The sequence below is a fragment of the Mastacembelus armatus genome, chromosome 17 (genome assembly GCF_900324485.2).
Source record: "Mastacembelus armatus chromosome 17, fMasArm1.2, whole genome shotgun sequence".
NCBI classification, from domain to species: Eukaryota; Metazoa; Chordata; class Actinopteri; order Synbranchiformes; family Mastacembelidae; genus Mastacembelus; species Mastacembelus armatus.
In genome coordinates this window covers 2,399,014-2,420,419 of record NC_046649.1, presented here as the reverse complement: position 1 = coordinate 2,420,419, position 21,406 = coordinate 2,399,014, and the positions used below count along the sequence as shown (strand labels likewise).

General features: G+C 40.3%; 1 protein-coding gene across 4 annotated transcripts; it reads right to left on the bottom strand.

Annotated features, from left to right (window-relative positions):
• Positions 1 to 1,316: 1,316 nt before the first annotated feature.
• Positions 1,317 to 21,247, bottom strand: acot11a (acyl-CoA thioesterase 11a). Of its 4 annotated transcripts, none has more exons than XM_026314101.1 (17): positions 21,179 to 21,247; positions 19,611 to 19,812; positions 19,412 to 19,481; positions 19,253 to 19,313; positions 18,285 to 18,389; positions 17,964 to 18,099; positions 16,891 to 16,982; positions 16,108 to 16,169; positions 10,823 to 10,942; positions 10,567 to 10,705; positions 9,060 to 9,115; positions 5,915 to 5,981; positions 4,186 to 4,269; positions 3,961 to 4,094; positions 2,334 to 2,501; positions 2,106 to 2,232; positions 1,317 to 2,029 (listed from the first exon to the last, which is right to left on the bottom strand). In XM_026314101.1, exons 2-17 carry the CDS (start codon positions 19,801 to 19,803, stop codon positions 1,862 to 1,864), a joined length of 1,782 nt encoding a protein of 593 aa, XP_026169886.1. In that variant the 5' UTR covers positions 19,804 to 19,812; positions 21,179 to 21,247; the 3' UTR covers positions 1,317 to 1,861. The 4 variants fall into 4 exon arrangements, with proteins under 4 accessions (XP_026169886.1, XP_026169887.1, XP_026169885.1 ...); XM_026314102.1 differs by lacking the exon at positions 21,179 to 21,247 and adding an exon at positions 20,640 to 20,670; XM_026314100.1 differs by lacking the exon at positions 21,179 to 21,247 and adding an exon at positions 20,447 to 20,600.
• Positions 21,248 to 21,406: the final 159 nt, after the last annotated feature.

The window sequence follows — 21,406 nt, the reverse complement described above, 5'->3', positions numbered from 1 at the left end:
TCCAGAATGCCGCAGCCAGAGTCCTGACAGGAACTAGCAAGAGAGATCATATTTCTCCTATATTGGCTTCTCTTCATTGGTTCACTGTAAAATATAGAATAGAATTTAAAATCCTTCTTCTCACATACAAATCCCTTCATAATCAAGCTCCTTCATACCTTAAAGACCTCATAGTACCATATTATCCCAATAGACCACTTCGCTCTCAGAGTGCAGGTCTACTTGTGGTTCCCAGAGTTTCCAGAAGCAGACTGGGAGGCAGGGCCTTTAGTTATCAAGCTCCTCTCCTGTGGAACCAGCTCCCAGCCTGGGTTCAGGAGGCAGACACTCTCTGTACTTTTAAGGCTAGACTTAAAACCTTCCTCTTTGACAAAGCATATAGTTAGGGCTAGCTTCAGGCTTTAGTTTTTGTAAAGTGCCTTGAGATGATTTGTATTGTGATTTGGCGCTATACAAATAAAATTGAATTGAATTGAACATCCCCTTCACAACATCCTGATGGACCAGTGAAGCAGCTGCAGTGGACGACTCACCTCACTGAGCTGCAGGACTGAATGATACAGGAGATGCTTCATCCATCAGCCATCAGGCTCTACAACACCTTAGCCAGTGGCAGAGGACAACTGACTACTCTCACTACTAATTTACTAATTAATTACAAGACTACCTGAATTTCCCTTTGGGATGAATAAAGTTTATTGTATCTCACCTTAACAAGTGTTCAGTGCTAGATAATTGTATTAAAGAATTCAAGAAAATATATAAATGAAACTATAATTTGTAAAATTATTAAACAATGTATTAATATGAAATGTTATTTTTATCATTCTAATGTACATTTTATATGATAATATGAACATTCATACTGGCGTTTCATTGGTGATGTCAAAAGTCTGTCACCTTTCAGCTAATCACACTGCCTTTTAATGAAGTGACTCAGTAGCTATCAGATTTAGCTAATTAGTACCTTTGAGTTTAAATAATATACATCAATCTAAATCAACTCTAGCTACTATAAATAAACACAGCACCCAGTGACAGTGACAACTGCATAAGAGAAGCTGGAAGGTTGTGATGGACTGAAAGGTAAATAAGTATGAAAAGATAAAAAGTGTGAAAAGAAAGAGCTACTATGGTACTATGAAAAGAAGAGCTATAAAGACATTATGAAATAAAGCAGACTTTTTAAAATAGGCCTTCAGAGTTATCAGTTTTTTATGTATGTAGGTAATTACTAACAAACTGACTCCAAATTAAAGTGCCTTAACAGTGTCATGTATTTATATGTTCTTATGTAGTTTACCAAGGACAGAGCAAACAGATTTTAAAATATTTTATGAAAGTCTTATGAAAAGCATTCCATTGTGCAAATGGCAAAATAGAGATGATTCACACACCACTTAATGCTGCTGATAGTGTTTTTAGACATCACATCCCCCTAAAACAAAATCTCAAGTTGGGCTTACAATTTTATAAACATTCAGCCTACAATTTACAGAAGTAAAACATACACTGGCTAACAGACATTTTAATGTGTGCCCAAACAGAATAAGTAATATTAAATATGCCTTTAGTCTGATACCAGGATTGGGCCGTACATTTGATTCTTGAATATCGGTGTGATGGCAATGTCTAAGTCAAAGTTGTCCTTTTCTCACTTTACCTTTATTGATCAGTTCTAACATGAAGTGTTCTAATGCCTTAAAAAAGTTTACATTTGAGACTGTTAATTGTTCCTTGCTGCATAAAGAGCACACTGACCTCACTCTACAGGTTGTGATGTAAACTGTTTTGGAGAGTACCATTGACTGTCTGCACATGGGTGACTTGGAGGGACACTGACAGACTCTTATCTTCATTGTCAGGTGTGACTGTCCGTATTTGTGGCCTGGGAAACACATTGCAGCCTGTTCTTGGTCAGGTATTGGCTGCAGGAACAGAAGATATGGTAGAAAGAGGAAGAGAGACCAGCAATATCTGTTGAGATATAGGGAATGACCTCTGGAGATGCCTGGTTATAGTAACTGATCTGAAAAAAGAACAAAAAGTTTATTACAGTATAAATAAAATACACCTGTTTATTCTGCTGACATTATTTGTCTTACCAGTGACATGTTGTTTTGGGTCTCATGTATGGTAAATCCAGCACACAGAACTTCTCCTCTGTTATAGTGTTCTGTGGGGGGGTGAGTGGGCAGGGACACTGAACGCAAAGCAATGACATATGGATCTCTGAAGAGGAAAAACCCAACAACGGACAGTTAATCCAGCAGGACAGAGGTGAACAATCTTTGACCTGTCTTTAAGTCCTTCCAGCCTGTTACTCTACTGACCCATGGCTACACGGCATCCTCTTAGAAGCCAACAGGATGAAGTCCTGGAGAATTCCTTCTCCCTGACTGGCTGAAGTTGGGCAGCCTACAGCACCACGACAAACTGATGGAGTTACCACACGATACAGGAAGTCATCATCATCCACTTGGTGAATCAGCTCACATCTTCTGATTTAGGAAAGCACAAAGAAATACCACTGTTGACAAAAATATACTAGATATCAAATTAAGGAATACTGACTGTATTATTTCATATTTTGGGAAATACATGAACTTGTTTTATTAATGAGTGATAGATGACATCAATATCACTTATGTCTATAAGGCAGGTACTAGTTAGCTTATCTTAGCATAAAGAAACAGGGACAAAATTTTTTTCTAAGTAAGGAACTTATCTATCTGCACCAATAAAGTTAAAAAAGAAACACATATCTTGTGTTTAATCCTTATAACATCACAATGTAAAAACTGTCATTTCTGGTTTTATGAACGGTTTAATCAGACTGCTCTTTCAGTGACACCTGACTATAATAATGTGGATATAGGAAGTAGACACTTTCACTCTTAAGTGACCGGTAATTTTAAAGCAACACTAGGAAATTTTTGCTCACGGTTTCCCCCATCTGGTTGAGAAGTGCAATTGTCTGTTACCAGTGTCATAAATACTGTTGCTGTAAAAGCTTCCCCTTGGTTCAGTGCAACACACGTCAATTTGTTGACTAAGCTGATTGAACCGGTGAATCAAGACTGTAAGCCTGTCCAATATTGATTTGTGTTCGGGCTCTGATCACTCTCTCTCTCTTCTGTTTGGCTTCCTCCGATAAAACCCTCTTTGGTTTCTTCGCTGGCTCTGCCACAGGGTTGGTTTTGAGAATTCCAAGTTACATTGTTTCGTCTTATAGTTAGCTGTTAGCTACTTTTATGTAGTGTTACCACTGATAAAATTTCAGAGACATTATTTTAAGGTTAAAAAGCTACATAATGTTGCTTTAAAGTCTTGGACTGACATGTTTTACTGAACTATCCACATAAAATGTGACCTATGTTTCTATTTGGCTACACTGACAAATAACAACTTGCCAGAACCCAGAGTCCAGACTAAATTAAACATATAATGCTCCACTGACTCTGAACCTAAACCAAATTACTCTGTCTGTATTCTTCACACCAAAGATCTGGTGGGTTTTTTGTTAAAGATTTTATATTTGTGAGTTGTTGCCATTTTAAAATGTGGCAAACAAAACATTTAAGGATGTAAAAATCTCAAAATCTCATCAAAAGTCTCTCTAGTCTGTGGGAAACATTCCAACAGTTGTCATCAGTTGTTTATGCCCCTGACCAGCAGAACTATTCTGACCCCTTATCACCATAGATTTGTGGCACATGACAGGAGCACATCACAGTACATTTCACTACAAACACATATGTGACATATAAACTTGTTACTAATCATTAATTTCCTGCTCTCAGGCAGCTGATCAATACACACCCTGAACATCTACCTGTTTCCTCTAAAGTCCTCCCCTCAGTGGAATCATTCACATAGTATAACTTGACTTTTACACACTGAATGCAGTCCATGTTGAACTGATCTTTTACTAAGTGTGTGAATGTATAAAAGTATTACTGATAATGTGTGTCCCAGCTTGGTCTGTTGCTCAGCTCAGCCAGCAGACCAAAGGCTCTCTGAGCAGGAACATCCACCTCTGATTCCACCCTGAAACTCAACATGGACTTTTGCTCCAGGGTGTAAAGACGAACCTGGGAACAAAGAATCAAATGAGAGACCCAGCACCTTTTGTAGAAACACAAAACAAAAAAAGCTCCCTTCTAAGTAGAGAATAGTAGATACCTTGTTTTTCTCCGAACTGAGGCGCCAGCTGTTTTTAGCTGCCAACATCTTCAGAGCTGACACATTGTTATAGCTTAGATACACCTGAAAACAAAACATACATATATGCAATTGATAACATTTAAACTGGCCCATGGATCACCACATACCTTTGTTATAGGCCATTATGCTACCAAAGCTCATAAAGCTAATAAAAATGTTTCTTAACTTACAGATTACAGTAAAAGGATGCTATGATGCTACAGAGGATGTTACATAAAAACAAATGAAAGAAATAAAGTTAAATTTATATGTATGTCCCTTCTAAATATGAATACATATACATATTTAAAGACAATTATTTTACTTTTTTTGCCTTGAATGAATGTTTTTGGTTTTTTTGTTTGCTTGTTTGTATTTTGCTGGACTAAAATTAAATATATCTCTTTGCTTTATTGATTTGATTTACAAGTGGCATAAAAAAAACTATTTATTCAGTTGTCTAATACCGGGCCAGTAGAGGTGGCAAAACTACTCACATTTTAAACTTAAGAAGAAGTGCAGATATTTGTGTGAAAAAAGACTCTGGTAAAAGTACAAGTACTGACTCAATTTCTTTACTCAAGTAAATGTAAGAAAGTACATGGTCTCAAATGTACTTAAGTAAAAATGTTTTTTGCTGTCAATGATACATAATACATCTTTTGATTGTTCGACACAAAAAAAGGAAATTCTTCTTCTTCTGTTAACAACCTGCACAGTGCTGGTACAGGGAACAAAACACAAAATGTATTCACCATGAATCATTGTTGGAGCTGACAACTTCTAACAGTTGTTTTAAATACGGCCATGATTGGGGAATGTCTTGCTTTTCTGAATCTGCTGCATTGTCGTCGGACTCAGCAACACTCCCTGGATCCCTTTTTACCTCCATGTGGCACTGCAAGTTTTCTCTCTGTCATAACCTGTACACTCACTCGATTTCCCTCTTTAGTTAGTTACATCTTTTACGTCGTGTTGTCATCCATGGAGGTTGAAAACGTAATGAGCCTGTTTCATAATGTAAGGAGTAGAAAGTACAGATATTTGTTTAAATATAGGGAGTAAAAGTAACAAGTCACCAGAAAGATAAATACTCAAGTAAAGTACAGATACCTGAAAAATCTACTTAAGTACAGTAACGAAGTATTTGTACTTCATTACTTCCCACCTCTGCTGCCCAGTCTGTTTTGAGCTTCTAAATATAAAAATGCCAGTTACACACTGCATGTAGTAGCATGTTAAGAAGCTACCCTATGTAATTTCTGCTCCTTTTGTCTGAGAATTTAACCAATCACTAGCTGGAACATACCATCTCAGATGAGGGGGGAAGTGGGGGAAGACAAAATGAATTCGTACCTTCCAGCTTCTGATTGGCAGAACATACCTGTCCCAGGTAATCATTACACTGCTAATTACCTGGATCCGGTGTGTTCAGCCAGTCAGAAACTGGAAGGGCAGGGCTATTTGGAAAACCTGCAGGGCAGTAGCTCTCAAGGACCAGGGCTGGAGATCCCTGCCTTAGACATTACCGACCAGTTGGTGTAGTGGACAGTAGTAAAAATAAATAGGCGATCAGCCTATAATAAATACTATCAGCCGGTGGACTACTACACATTGTCTCCATACATCCATTCCTCTCCACAGGAGACCATTTGACCCAAACTGAGCTGTAATTACTGGTAATGTGATTCATAAAGCTTCTCCTCACCTGGTTTCTGGGGTCCCAGGGCACAGACAGAGGAACCTCACCCTGCTTACAGGAAATTATGTACTTTCTGAAACAACAAAAAGCAGACATTTGAACTATTTACTGTTTCCAGCAGAAGGACGAATGTTAGGTAAAGGGAAGAACACACAGGTCTTGCCGATCATGTAGATATGTGTAATATTTTTCTATACAAGCAGTACAACTGGAATCCTGTAGTGGGGACCCTCTACATGCATTAGAGCTGAGGGGTTTCAGGGACAAATAAACTTTGGTCTGATTCAACCTTTTCACAACTCCAGTATATAAAGAATTACTTGGCCATCAATATGTAAACAAGCCAAGTCATGAGGACCACACGGAAAAAAGTTCTTAGCTTTACAGTGTTTTTATTTATTTAAACTCACAAAGTATAAAATGTACCGTTACTTCCAACACAGAGCGGAGGACCTACGATCTACAGTACATCTGGAAAGTATTCACAGCGCTTCACTTTTCCACATTTTATGTTACAGCCTTATTCCAAAATGGATTAAATTAATTATTTTCCTCAACATTCTACAAACAATACTCCATAATGACAACATAAAAGAAGTTTGTTTGAATTTTTTTGTAAATGTATTAAAAACAAAAAATTCACATGTACATAAGTATTCACAGCCTTCGCTTAATATTTTGTTGAAGCATCTTTGGCACCAATTACAGCCTCAAGTCTTAATTGTATGATACTACAAGCTTGGCACACCTATTTTCTCCCATTCTTTTTTTGCAGTACCTCTCAAGCTCCATCAGGTTGCATGGGGAGCATCAGTGCACAGCCATTTTCAGATCTCTCCAGAGATGTTCAATCGGGTTCAAGTCTGGGCTCTGGGTGGGCCTCTGAAAGACATTCACAGAGTTGTCCCACAGCCTCCTGTTATCTGGAACAGATTTTCAGCAAGGATGTCTCTGTACATTGTTGCATTCATTTTTCTCTTGATCTTGACCAATCTCCCAGTCCCTGCTGCTGAAAAACACCCCCACATCATGATACTGCCACCACCATGCTTCACTGTTCGGATAGTATTGGGCAGCTGATGAGAGGTTCCTGGCTTCGTCCAGACATGATGCTTGGCATTCAGGCCAAAGACTTCAATCTTTGTTTCATCAGACCAGAGAACTTTCTCATGGTCTGAGAGTCCTTCAGATGCCTTTTGGAAAAACTCCAGGTAGACTGTCATGAGCCTGATGAGTGACTTCTGTCTGGCCACACTACTATACAGGCCTGATTGGTAGAGTGGTGCAAAGATGATTGTTCTTCTGGAAGGTTTTACTCTCTCCACAGAGAAACGTTGGAGCTCTTTTAGAGTGACCATCAGGTTCTTGGTCATCTCCCTGACAAAGGCCTTCCTCCCCTGATCGCTCAGTTTGACCAGGCGGCCTGCTCTAGGAAGAGTCCTGGTGGTACCAAACTTCCTCCATTTTTGGATGATGGACAAACGTGCCGGAGCGTTTTGACGCATCTTCTCCTGATAATGCCGAAACAAACTTAAATTACTCCGTCAATTTTGATCGTACAGATAAAAGAAATATATCATTCAAATCTGTAAAGTGTCTACTTTTAGTTATATACCATCATAACAACAAAACGCTGTGCTTTTGTTAAAGAAAACCGACAGGGTGCACTCTCTGTCTTTTCTGTCTCTGTCATCTCACTTCACAGACACGTAAATAAAACAACCAGAATCTCAGAGAATACTTGCCTCATAAAAATAAGAAACATATGACTAGACAGCTTGAAATGTTTTCTTTTAAATGAAACAATTGAAGTCGAATACAAATCATCACTTTTTATTTAATCCGTATGAACGTAAGGAGAAGTACGTTTTCTCCTGTCTCACCTCATTACAGGTAATGCGATCCCACCTTGTACTCTGTTCACTGTTCACATGTAAATAATCTCAGGTGAACCAGGTAAATATGTGCACACCCCCGAGAAATGACATAAAACGTCAAACTTCATCATAGAATTTACTCACTTTTTCGGCGCATTTGGATGATGGCGCGTTACGCACGTGAAGAAGGGCTTCTTATATTCCACACAGAGACAAATAGTTTAGTTTGTCCTCAGAGTAAAAACACTGATTTTAACTCAATTGACGAATGTTTGGCTCCACATTGTTTTGTATTGTGCTGCACTAATCCCCTCTCAGCTACATTGACTGAAAGGCTCATTATGCGCGTCCTTGTCTGGTCGTTGAGTTCGTCTTTTGTCTTCTCAGGTAAATCACATGACTATTCATCCTCAGACACACCTTCATGCATATGGACTTTCTGGACAAAAAGTGTCTTAGAAAATTTAAATCAGTGTATTGTTTACTGTGAATGAGTGAACAAGATGACTTTTAGATCATTGTGAAGTAAACACTTTAGCCTACAACATGCAGGTCTCCAAAGTCTTGTGAACCAATGCTCTGGTTTGTGTTTTATGGTCTTATTTCGGTGACTTAAAAATTGTAGTTTTTCACTAACCATGCATAAACACTTTTTTCTCAAAAACACAATCATGTATAAACTTTCTGCTCACATATTATTGTAGCCCATTTTGTGCTGATTAGTGTTATCAGACTTTAGCCATTAATATGTTTAAAAACAACTGAAAAAAGCACAAATGTCAGGGCATGTCAAAATTTGTCCAGGGCCCCAAAACACCCTGACCAAAACCCCAGAGGGTTAACTGTTGGACCGTATATAGACAGGTGTGTGCCTTTCCAAATCATGTTGAATTAACAAAATTTACCACAGATGGACTCCAATCAAGATATGAAAACATCTCAAGGATGATCAGTGGAAACAGGATGCACCTGAGCTCAATTTTGAGTGTTATGGCAAAGGTTGTGAATACATGTACTTATGAGTACGGAATACTTATGTACATGTGATTTTTTTGTTTTCGTTTTTATTAAATTTGCAAAGATTTCAAACAAACTTCTTTTACATTGTCATTATGGGGTATTGCTTGTAGAATTTTGAGGAAATAATGAATTTAATCCATTTTGGAATAAGGCTATAACATATCAAAATGTGGAAAAAGTGAAGCGCTGCGAAAACTTTCCGGATGCACTGTAAGAAAGTATTTGCTTATCATAGGAGCAGACAGATAGCTTACCTGTCCAATCTAATCTTCTTTCTGGCTATAGCCTCTTGAAACCTTCTTTCCCCTTCCTGTAAATATAAGATAATGGCAGAGAGTGTTTGTTTGGCTGTTTTTGTCACTTTAATTTTCTTTGTCTTTTTAACTCCACAAAGAACAGACTTTTTTATTGTTTAAAGAAACAGGACTTTCCTATTCTCTTACTCTGAAAGTTGTACATTGGAACAACACTAAAACCTTCTTAGCACAAACCAAACCAGAATATTTTCCCACCAACTGTTGTCTGTTTTCTTTCATTTGTTTATGCTGATAATACTATTATCTCCCAATTAATAGAGTAACCCAGAAATACAGCACTTTTCAACTGAACTCTTGCATGCTTGTGTCTCAAACCTGTAGGAGGCCACTGATAAGAGCTGCTACAATAAAAGCAAGGTCAGTACTTCAAAGGGTTCATTGCGTCAAACAACAATTGACTTTTTGAGTCACGTCAAGTTTGTTGCTCTGATTTTTGTTTAGCCAAGCCATCACACCCCTTCAATCCCAGCACTGTGGCACTTTTTCTAGAGGTTATGTGGGGGAAACTTAAATATTAGCAGGGGTGGAGGGCTCAGACATAACGTGTCTTCAATCTACCAGGCTGTCCTTTCATCTATTGCCAGGAAATTAAGCAACAAATCAAATGTCTTCCAGGGAGGACACAATCTTAGTGAATCTCAGGGGTCACCTGAGTCTACAATTAGATCCTAATGACCCTCACCTGATTTACACAGCTCACCTAATGAGCCTATGGGACTAGGGGTGGAGTGAAACCAACATGAGAGATAAATTGGAGGTTCCATACCAGCAATTTCTCAGACTGATGAAGCCATTTAGATAGGGGGTTGAAACGTTTCAACCTAAAAACCGAAAGTCCAGTTGCCGTGACTCAACCTCTAGATGCTATACTGCCCTTCCCCTGGACGACTGAGAATCTTAACAGACATATTAGCATATGCTGTCGTTTCTTTCAGCTCATTTTTTATGGCCTGCAGCTTTACTGATTCATAACAGTATCATTGGTCAGTAATATATACAGCCTGCTCCTCTCTTAGTGAGAGGAAATAGAGCAGTATCAATGCCTCTATCGACAGTATAGAAAAGATCAGAACACTAGACAATCTACAGTATCCACATTCCTATAACTGGATGCAAAAATATAACCTCTCAGGAACAAATCGTGTAAAATAAACTGGTTTTAATATTAGAAAGACTATAAACTAAAGACTATAAACTGCTTAGCAATTTGATCTTCATACACATTTCTGTGTATTATCATTCACTCAGCATCAACTGAAACATTTTTAATCTACCTCAAAAACATCCACTGCAGTGATCTTCCCCCTGAACTGAGTGTTTTAATAGAGAGAATAATTAACTTGTTATTTCTGTAATACTTTCCAGAATCAGAATATTACATGCAAAAACAAAAGCATTTATGATAAAAGTGTTCATCAGGAGATCATTCTGTTGACTTACTCACCAGGGGTTCAGGTCGTATCCGTGGTAATACACGTGGCTTTCTGTGGTCATCAAGCACCTCAAAGGTCATGAAGGCAGAGTTTATGTGTCGATTAGACCCCTCCTCCTGGTAGGCCTCAGCTCGCACCCCCACCTCCATGCTGCAAGACACAATAAATCCCTCACTTTTTTAATTCACACAGTAGCAATTTTACATTGCTTTACCATTTTAATGCTGACTTGCTATTATGACCTGTTTTTTATCTTCTCACCAATACCTGTTTTTGAATGTATTATTGACGATAGTTTTCAGCAGCAGTCTGTCTCCAACTTGAGAGGGTCCTCTGAAAGTGAACATGTCAATGGTCCGGAGAGTCGGATGAGCCTGACATAGACGACTGCACAGAGAAAACAGAAAAACATTTAAAGCATCATGGGGCAATGAAGTCTCAGGTATAACATATTAACACTAACACTCCTAAAGCTGTTTGCTACTAGCTAGATTTGAACAAAAAATATATAAATAAAACCACAGTGACAACACAGTGAAAAGATATGAAATCATTTCAGAAAATAAAACCCTAATACTAGTGTCTACACAGGATGGGTAGCATGAGGATCATGTCATCAAAACAACAGCTTCAGTCCTTTCACCGTGTCTACACAGGATGTATTCAAGTAAGTCAGTGAGTGTAAATTTGAGTATATACATGAGTACGGCAGCCCGTTTTAGCATTTAGTCGACCGTTAGAATTCAAGTTTAATATAGCTGTAATTATGACTAGTCACAATTGTTATTTAAGATATCTGCAATGACATTTTAACTAGTCAGAATTGCTCATTGACTTGAATGGGAAAACTACTTTCAGATATCTACAATTGCATTTCGACTATCCACAATGTGATTTCCAGATATCTGCAATTGCATTTCGACTATCCACAATGTGATTTCAAGCTGTCTGCAATTGCATTTCGACTATGCACAATGTGATTTCCAGATATCTACAATTGCATTTCAACTATCCACAATGGGAATTTCAGATATCTACAATCACATTTTGGACTAGTCAAAAGCCGAATTCCAGATATCTTTAATGGACATTTGACTAGTCATAATTCCAATTAAAGATATCTGAAACACTTGTGGCATCTTCTCCTGATAATGCCGAAACAAATTATTCGGTCAGTTTTGATCGTACAGATAAGAGCAATATTTCATTCGAAACTGTAAAGGGTGTAGTTTCATTTGTATAGACTCATAATAACAACAAAACGCTGTGCTTTTGTAAAATTAAGAAAGCAGACAGGGTCTCTGTCTTCTCCGTCTCTGTCTTCTCTCTTCACAGACACATAAATAAAACAACCAGAATCTCAGCGAATACCTGCCTCATAAAAATAAGAAATATATGGCTAGAAAGCTTGAAATGGTTTCTTTTAAATGAAACAATTCAAGTTGAAAACAAATCATCTCTTTTTATGTAATCCATATGAAAGTAAGAAGCAGCACGGTTTCTCCTGTCTCACCTCATTATAGCTAATGTGATCCCGCCTTGCACTGAGCGCACTGTTCATATCAAAGTAATCTGAGGTGAGCCAGGTAGTTCTGTACACGCCCCCGAGAAATGACATAAAACGTCAAACTTCATCATAGAATTTACTCACTTTTTCTGCACGTTTGGATGATGGCACGTTACGCAGGTGAAGAAGTGCTTTGTATAGTTTCAGACAGTGATGTGAGAGGACAAAGCGACTCAGATGATGAATGTTTGCATCTGCATTGTATTGTATTGCAGCAATTCAATCTCAGCCACATTCCTGACTGAATCCTCATTATGCGGGTCTTTGTCTTCTCAGGTAAATCACATGATTATTCATGATCAGACACACCTTCCCGCATATGTCTTTTCTAAACAAAAAGGGCCTTAGAAAAGCCTAATCAGTGTATTGTTTTCTGTGAACAAGATGATTTTCACATCATTTTGAAGCAAACACATTTGACTACTCAAAAGTCTTGTGAACCAATGTTCTGTATGTGTTTTATGGTCTTATCTCAGTGACTTAAAATTGTAGTTTTTTACTAACCATGCATAAACACTGTTTTCTATACAGTGGGTACGGAAAGTATTCAGACCCCTTTAAATTTTTCACTCTTTGGGTCATTGCAGCCATTTGCCAAAATCAAAAAAGTTCATTTTATTTCTCATTAATGTACACTCAGCACCCCATCTTGACAGAAAAAACCAGAAATGTAGAAATTTTTGCAAATTTATTAAAAAAGAAAAACTGAAATATCACATGGTCATAAAAAAAATGAACTTTTTTGATTTTGGCAAATGGCTGCAATGACACAAAGAGTGAAAAATTTAAAGGGGTCTGAATACTTTCCCTACCCACTGTATCTGAAAGTAGTTTTCCCATTCAAGTCAATGAGCAATTCTGACCAGCTAAAATGTAGTTGTAAATATTTTAAAGCAACACTTTGTAGTTTTTTGACCTTAAAATAATCTTTCTAAAATTATGTCAGTGGTAGAACAACCGTTAATCGGACGAATTCTACTACCGCTGCAGCCTGAGTGGGCTTGTATCGGCTACAACAGCACTATGCAATATGCAATTCATGATCGGGTAGGCTCACTCAGCCCCGCCCATCTACTGCCAGCAGAAGAGTGCGACCAGTTTTGCGGCACACGTCACATGGTTAACTCGTGACAACTCATCTGGGTGGAGTTAGCCAACAACTAACTATAAGATGAAACGATGTAACTTGGAATTCTCAAAACCAAGCAGAGCAACTGACTCCTCTCGATGTGGAGGACCAGCGGCTCTACTCTGAGCCCCTCCCGGGGGACCGAGCTCCTCACCCTATCTCTAAGGGAGCGCCCGGCCACCCTGCGGAGGAAGCATGACCCAAAGCTCATGACCATAGGTGAGAGTAGGAACGTAGATTGACCGGTAAATCGAGAGCTTCGCCTTCCGGCTCAGCTCCTTCTTCACCACAACGGACCGGTACACCGACCGCATTTACTGCTGCCGATGCCCCGATCCGTCTGTCAATCTCACGTTCTGTCCTTCCCTCACTCGTGAATAAGATCTCAAGATGCTTAAGCTCCTCCACCTGAGGCAGGATCTCTCCCCTGGCCTGGAGATGGCAAGCCACCTTTTTCCGGTTGAGAACCATGGCCTCAGACTTGGAGGTGCTGATTCTCATCCCAGCTGCTTCACACTCGGTTGCAAACTGGCCCAACGCACGGTGGAGGTCCTGGGTCGATGGAGCCAAAAGGACAACATCATCTGCAAAAAGCAGAGATGAGATCCTGTGGTCCCCAAACTGGATTCCCTCCGGCCCCTGGCTGCGCCTAGAAATTCTGTCCATAAAAGTAATAAACAGAACTGGTGACAAAGGACAGCCCTGCCAGAGTCCAACGTGCACTGGGAACCGGTCTGATTTACTACCGGCAATGCGAACCAAGCTCCTGCTCCGTTTGTACAGAGACCGCAAGGGGCCCCGGACCCCATACTCCTGGAGCACCTCCCACAGGATGTCGCAAGGGACCCAGTCGAATGCCTTCTCCAAGGCCACAAAGTACATGTAAACTGGTCGGGAAAACTCCCATGAGCCCTCGAGCACCCTCAAGAGGGTATAGAGCTGGTCCAGTGTTCCACAACCGGGACGGAAACCGCATTGTTCCTCCTGGATCCGAGGTTCGACCACCGGCCGGATCCTCCTCTCCAGCACCCTGACATAGACCTTCCCCGGGAGGCTGAGGAGTGTGATCCCTCTGTAGTTGGAACACACCCTCTGGTCCCCTTTCTTAAAAAGAGGAACCACCACCCCGGTCTGCCAATCCAGGGGTACTGTCCTCGAACGCCACACGATGTTGCACAGGCGTGTCAGCCATGACAGCCCAACAACATCCAGAGACTTGAGGTACTCGGGGTGGTTCTCATCCACCCCCGGTGCTTTGCCACCGAGGAGCTGCCGAACTACCTCAGTGACTTCGGCTTGGGTGATGGCTGGATCAGCCTCCGAATCCCCAGCCCCTGCTTCCCTCATGGAAGACGTGTTGACGGGATTGAGGAGATCCTCGAAGTATTCCTTCCATTGTCCGACAATATCCCCAGTCGAGGTCAGCAGCTCCCCACTTCCACTGTAAACAGTGTTGGCAGAGCACTGTTTCCCCCTCCTAAGGCGGCGGACGGTTTGTTCTCCATGGCTTCACCGAACTCCTCCCATACCCGAGTTTTTGCCACCGTCACCGCCGGGCCAAGCGTGCTGCAGCCCAGGTGGGAGTTAAAGACCCCTCTGACAGCGGGTTCAGCCAAACTTTCCCAACAGACCCTCACAGTACGTTTGTGCCTGCCAAGTCTGTCCCGCTTCCTCCTCCGCCAGCAGATCCAACTCACCACCAGGTGGTGATCAGATGACAGCTCAGCCCCTCTCTTCACCTGAGTGTCCAAGGCATACGGCCAAAGGTCAGATGACACGACAGCATGGTCGATCATCGGCCTCTGGCCTAGGGTGTCCTGGTGCCATGTGCACTGATGGACACCCTTATGCTTGAACACGGTGTTTGTTATGGACAAACTCTGACTAGCACAGAAATCCAACAACAGAACACCACTCGGGTTCGTATGGGGAGGCCGTTCCTCCCAGTCACGCCCCTCCAGGTTTCACTGTCGCTGCCCACGTGAGCATTGAAGTCCCCCAACAGAATTATAGAGTCCCCAGTAGGAGCACCTTTCAGCACCCCCCCAAGAGACTCCAAAAAGGCCAGGTACTCTGCACTGTTGTTCGGCCTCTGGGCCGAACCAACAGTGAGAGACCTGTCCCCGACCCGAAGGCGCAGGGAAACGACCCTTTCATTCAGGGGGGAAAACTGAGCTGGGGAGCTATGAGCAAGCCCACACCAGCTCGCCGCCTCTCACCGCGAGCAACTCCAGAGTAGAAGAGAGTCCAGCCCCTCTGAAGGAGCTGGGTTCCAGAACGCAGGCTGTGCGTGGAGGTGAGCCTGACTATCTCTAGTCGGTACCGCTCGACCTCCCACACAACTTCAGCTCTTCCCCCCCCAGTGAGGTGACATTCCATGTCCCTAGAGCCAGTTTCAGCATCCAGGGATTGGGTTGCCGAAGTCCCCATCCTCGACCACTGCCTAATCCACTAAGCACCAGCCCCTTATGGATCCTCCTGCGGGTGGTGGGTCCACAGAAGAGTGGCCCCACGTCGCTCTTTGCACGGCTGGGCCCCATGGGGGGAGACCCAGCCACCAGGCGCTCGTCAACAGGCCCCGACCCCAGGAAGTTTCATAGTGTTGCTTTAAATGACAGTTGCGACTAGTCATAAATATATTACAGATATCTTAAATGTGAATTCTGTCGGTCAAATAAATGCTAAAATGGCACAGTGAAGTTATTTTGGATATCCAAAATGTAATTGTTTATATCTGAAATACAAGTACGGATATTCAAGCGAAATCTGTTTAATGTTAAATCAGCTTACCATACATAAGTAACAAACTATGGTGTGTTCAAATAAAGAAATTTAAATATGTGCATGTTACTGTACCTGGCAGCAATCACAGCTACATTCACCATCCATGCCATGATCTGTCCTCCAAATGTAGTCACCTGGTGATTAGACAAGCAGAAAAGAAAAACACAACACTGATAAGACTAGGGTTGGGCATGGCTACCAATGTCGTGAATGGATTAGATTCACAAGGTCTTAATTTGAATCAATATTGACTTATATTAATAATAATATTTCTATTTCAAAACCAATTCTGCTTGGTTATGAAAGAGATTGATTTAAAGTATTGTCTGTTCAAATGATTTCAGAGATTTCTGGTATTTCCACAATATTTTACATTGTTGGCACATCTTGCATATGGCTTTGCTTTTGTCCAGCTCCCCTTTTGGAATCCAAAATAATGCCACACATCTGCCTTCAGGCCTGACGGTGCTCTCACTGTAGCTTCTGTCATGTTTTGGTTCTATCTCGCAGGTAGACTAATCACATTGCATGAGTCTAGTCCACAGAGCATGCCTGAAATGGCATATTTTTAAAAATCAATCCATGGATTTCATAAATCTTTACCAGATCTTTCAAATGAAGATCAATTTTAAACCCAGCCCTTGATAAGACACAATGCATCAACTGTAAAAGCCTTTGAATTCACTGGATATGGGATATTCAAATTCATTATGTCACACAACAGCACCATACCAAATTTTTTACTGTAGTAAATTTGACAAAAACTATAGATTCTAAGAATACCACTACCAAAAATGCTACGATATCACCCTGACATATATAGAGAGCCAGACAGAAAGACACAAAAAAATGAACCTGATGGTTAGCATGGGGGGGTAGAACCAGTTCAACGCTCTCCACCTTGGTCCTCTCTGCTGCAACTGCATCATCTACTGCTGAGTTATCAGCTGTCAGACACAAATACACACAGACATATTTGAAATTTAACGCAAGATACAAATGTGATTTAATAGCTTTCAAAAAAAAAAAATCCCATGAACAGACAAATCAACAAGCTCCTCCCAATGCTTTCTGATTTCTCTAACCAGGCTCCCTTTCAAGATCTTTTTTTTTTTCAATTCACTGCTAAATGTATACTTTTGTACGTTTTATAAAACATTATATCAGCAGGAAGAAATGTGTTAGTTGAGGGCTTTTTAATGGCCAGGAGGTGGAAGTTGTGGACCACTACAAATACCTGGGGGTTGACTTGAACAGCAGGCTGGACTGGAAGGACAACAGTGATGCTGTGTACAAGAAGGGCATGAGTAGACTATCCTAATCAGATGTGAGTAGACATGAGGACACATTATTGGCAGGGACACGGAGACATTCGAGTCAGTGAGGGACAGGAGGACACTGACCAAACTGCTCTTCATCATGGACAATTCTTTACACCCACTTCACCATAGAGGGTCAGAGGAGCTCATTTTCCAACAGACTCATCCAGCTCTGCTGTCACAGTGAACGGTACATACCGTTCTCCATCCTTCATTTATTAACTCCCCCCTTTGCAGCAGATGACTCCACCATCCTCCACCACAGTCTCTTCTGTGATGCTGACTATTTATGTTTGTATATAGTGTATATTTACTTCCATCTGTGTGTATATTGTACATATGCAAATGCTGTATACTCTGCTTTATATTCCATTCTATTTTCATTTTTATTATTTAATATTTTTCAAGAGTGTCTGTATGTAACTGAGACTAAAGTTTATCTGACATTGCTGACTTGTTGCTGAGTAACATTCAGCAACAGGTTGAATCCTCCAATAATCTCCCAGTTCAAAGCAAGTTACAACATCTGCTTTATCAGGAAAAACAGCTACAGCAAATTGTAATACCATATGTTGTATGCTGGACTGTGACAGTGTGCATCACACCTACCATGCTGGATAGCCCCATGGGAGAGCAGATCTTTGATGATGTCATCATGTACCATCCTGACCCTCCGTCTCTCCGCTGCCACGCTGTATTCAACTTGTTCTTTCTGAGTGCGTGGTACTATGGGCTTCAAGATCACCTGTAAGGTAAGGTCAGTAAATTTGCCTTCTTAGCATGAGAACACCTCTGCAGAATGTTACACGTTTAATCTAGTTCTGCAGTCACTATTACAGCAAGTGTACACCACTTCACACATAGTCTAAAAAAACAAAGGGGTGTAATCTCTTCAAAATCATTTTTGACCTCCATGCAACACCCAATTACCTTTTTTCCGGTGTTTGTGCGCTGGGTAACAAATGTGGCATAGGCATGACAAACCCTCCAGTGGCGACCACAGAACAGGTCCTCACAGATCACATGGATGCCCACCTCAGATGGAATATATAATGCTTCATGGTCAAAATATAAGTACTGTATGTTCATATTGTGGGTTAAAGCCACTGTATAAATGTAATCTATATGTCAGTACTTTACAGCTCTTGAACAGACATGAAAAAATGATGAAACAAGAAGCCTAGTATCAGCTGAAATCAGTAGACTTCTATCCAGCAGTATAAATTTAGTCTTTCCTGTTGCAGACTAGAGATAATTTATCCTAATATTTGTGTACATCAACATAGCTGTGATGGGAAATATACAGTAACACAAATCAGATGTGGCACTTTTAGGTGACTTTCACCCTGCCACAGATCATTTATCTGGTATGTTCTTTATTGTTCGTACTGCTTTTTGATATTGTTTTAAAAATTGCTTAGTTTCCTAAACAACAGACCACAAAAACACTTTTACTCTGAAATATGAAATAAATGTGTCCTATAGTACTTTATTATATATTTTTTCAGTTATTACATTTTTACAGTATTTTTGTAATTTTGAATTTTGTATATATTTTTGTCATTGCAAATACACTATTGACTATTGCTACTCTTACATTTTTATGCTGTTGCATTCTGGAAGTTCCCCACTGTGGGACTAATAAAATTATGTGGCCTTACCTGTGCTTATCTTATAACAACAGCTCTAACATTATCAGTGTAGTATAATGTACATTCCACACCAATAACTCACCACTATGCTGCTTTGAGTTTCTCTTTAATAGACATAATGTCTTCATACACTAATTCTAGTCATTTGCTTTCATGCAAAGTAAATGAATGAGTGTTTGTTTGAAGAATGTGTTAAAGTGAAACATGGCTGATAGGTTTCAAAAACATAAAGTGAAGTTCACTGACCTCCATACTGGTGTTAAACGCTCTGTTCACCTTTGCCCTGATGTTCACCACTTGACCCACTCTGAACAAAGAGGCATTAAAAGAATGAGTATACACTCAATATGCACACGCACACACCAACATACACACAGTCATACAGACCCAGACACTTCCTATTACCTTATGGTGTGTTCAAAGTGTATGTCATCCATGGAAGCAGTGACACATGGACTTCCTGCATGTCTCTCAGCTGTCCATATGAAACACAGATATTTAATTCCCTGTCTGACTTGTCTGTGGCTGCAATATACACTGGGCACTTAAAGGTAAAATTACTTCAACACACACTGCATGACTAAACCACATACAAAGATCTCACCAGACAGGCAGGCAGTGGAGTCCATCCATTTGAGCAGCTGTCCCACACTCAGCTCCTGTTGATGGTTGCTATGACACGGCATCACTATCTGACTCATTTTCACCTCTGTTGGGTTGATGCTCTCTTCTTCTTCTTCTTCTTCTTCCTCCTCCTCCTCACCTTTCTCCAGCAGACCTGACACTTTGGAACTCATCTTGAAAAGCTGAGGGGGAGATGAGTTTTTTCAAAGTTTTGTTGGGCATTGTTAAGACATCAGTGTGTGCCCTGAACAGGTTTTAACAGAGAGAGACAATTATTATCTATTGTATACTCTTTAGCACCCCTAATACCGCTGATGAAGTTTGTGGGTCGGTAGCAGTGCATCGCGGGAACATCTGTACTCTGCTGCATAGGGAAACTGAAGTATTTCGATTACTTATAATGATACAGGTTTTTCTGAATGAACTCGCAAGCCCAACTGCTTACTTTTCAGCACTTCGGATGTAGCGCTACCATGACCTGTGTGAATCTCAACTTATTTGGTGCTCGGTCAGTCGCTTAGCTAACGATTAGCTTAACGTTAGTTACTTAACACTGATTGACGCTAACTTGGCCGACTATCGACTAAGCCAGGGATTATCTGAAATTTGTAACCTTGATCTGCGGTCTAGACGTTTACTGCCAGCTTTAAACCGGATGGAGACATGCAGCCAACCAAACTGATTTGAGCAGCTAACATTAACTAGCACAACTTCTGACAGCAGTCGTGACATTATCGTCTTGTTATTTAGCGATTAAACCTAAACGTGCATATTAAAACCTAACCATTATTTTTACTAACTTACTAGCTAACTCACCGTAGGTAAGGGTACCTTCAAAACCCACCCACAACTCCTAATAACCCAGAAAAACAACTTATGCCTCTCATTGGAATTTGTGTAACGTTAGCTAAGCCACATGCTAATGCTAATACCAGCCAATAGCCAAATACAAGGAAGGTTAGACAGTTGTAGTTAGTTAGTTTTACATGTTTCAACACGTTGTACGAACCTGACCGTCGCCAGCAACAGTGTCAAGTCCAACAGAGACACCAAAGGGTATTCCGTTCATGCCTTTCAAACTAAAAGCCATATTCTTGCAACGGTGGCATTTTGGGCAAAAGGGCTAGTTATATTTCAGTAGTATACTGTGAATTTACTGTGTTATACACCATTTCTCACATAAAATCATTTGAAATAATTAAGCAATCGTAATTATTAATACTTGCAACAACAAAAAATATTTGTTAAAAAAAACAGAAAACAAAAGACCTTTGTTCTGAGATTGCTGAAATTGAAGTAACTTATATTTTTCTGTATACTTAACCGTATAATTTTTATGGGAACACACACAAAAAAGGTTTACATGTCAATACAATAAAACAAAATTTGTTAAATAAATTTACATCATCAAAGTGCCACTTTATATCTTTACAAAGGAAAAACGGCTGACAAACGGTATGTTATGTATCTTCCTGTAACTTGACAAGACTCTACACGGAAGATTCAGAATACACTGAAAATACTAAAAACTGGATAGTGTTGGTTTACCTCTCTGTAGTGTGTCTTTATGTCTGCCTGCTTCTGTGAAGTGTGTCACTGCCACAGTGCATGAGGGCGTAGTCTGTCTGAAAACCTGCTGAGGCATATTACGTGTCTGCTTACACACCATTGCTTCCCATTTTTTTACTTTTATATGTATGAAGTTAGGTCATGTAGCAACATAATCTCACGGGGAATTAAAGTTCTTATATGATTTGCGCTGTAAGCACTGCAATA

Excerpts from the sequence above, each read along its gene's own strand:
- acot11a (XM_026314101.1), bottom strand. The coding sequence starts at position 19,803 with ATGAGTTCCAAAGTGTCAGGTCTGCTGGAGAAAGGTGAGGAGGAGGAG. Across the intron at positions 18,390-19,252 it reads CGTTTAACACCAGTATGGAG|GTGGGCATCCATGTGATCTG; the intron begins GTCAGTGAACTT and ends ATTCCATCTGAG. Across the intron at positions 9,116-10,566 it reads GGATACGACCTGAACCCCTG|GAAGGGGAAAGAAGGTTTCA; the intron begins GTGAGTAAGTCA and ends TTATATTTACAG.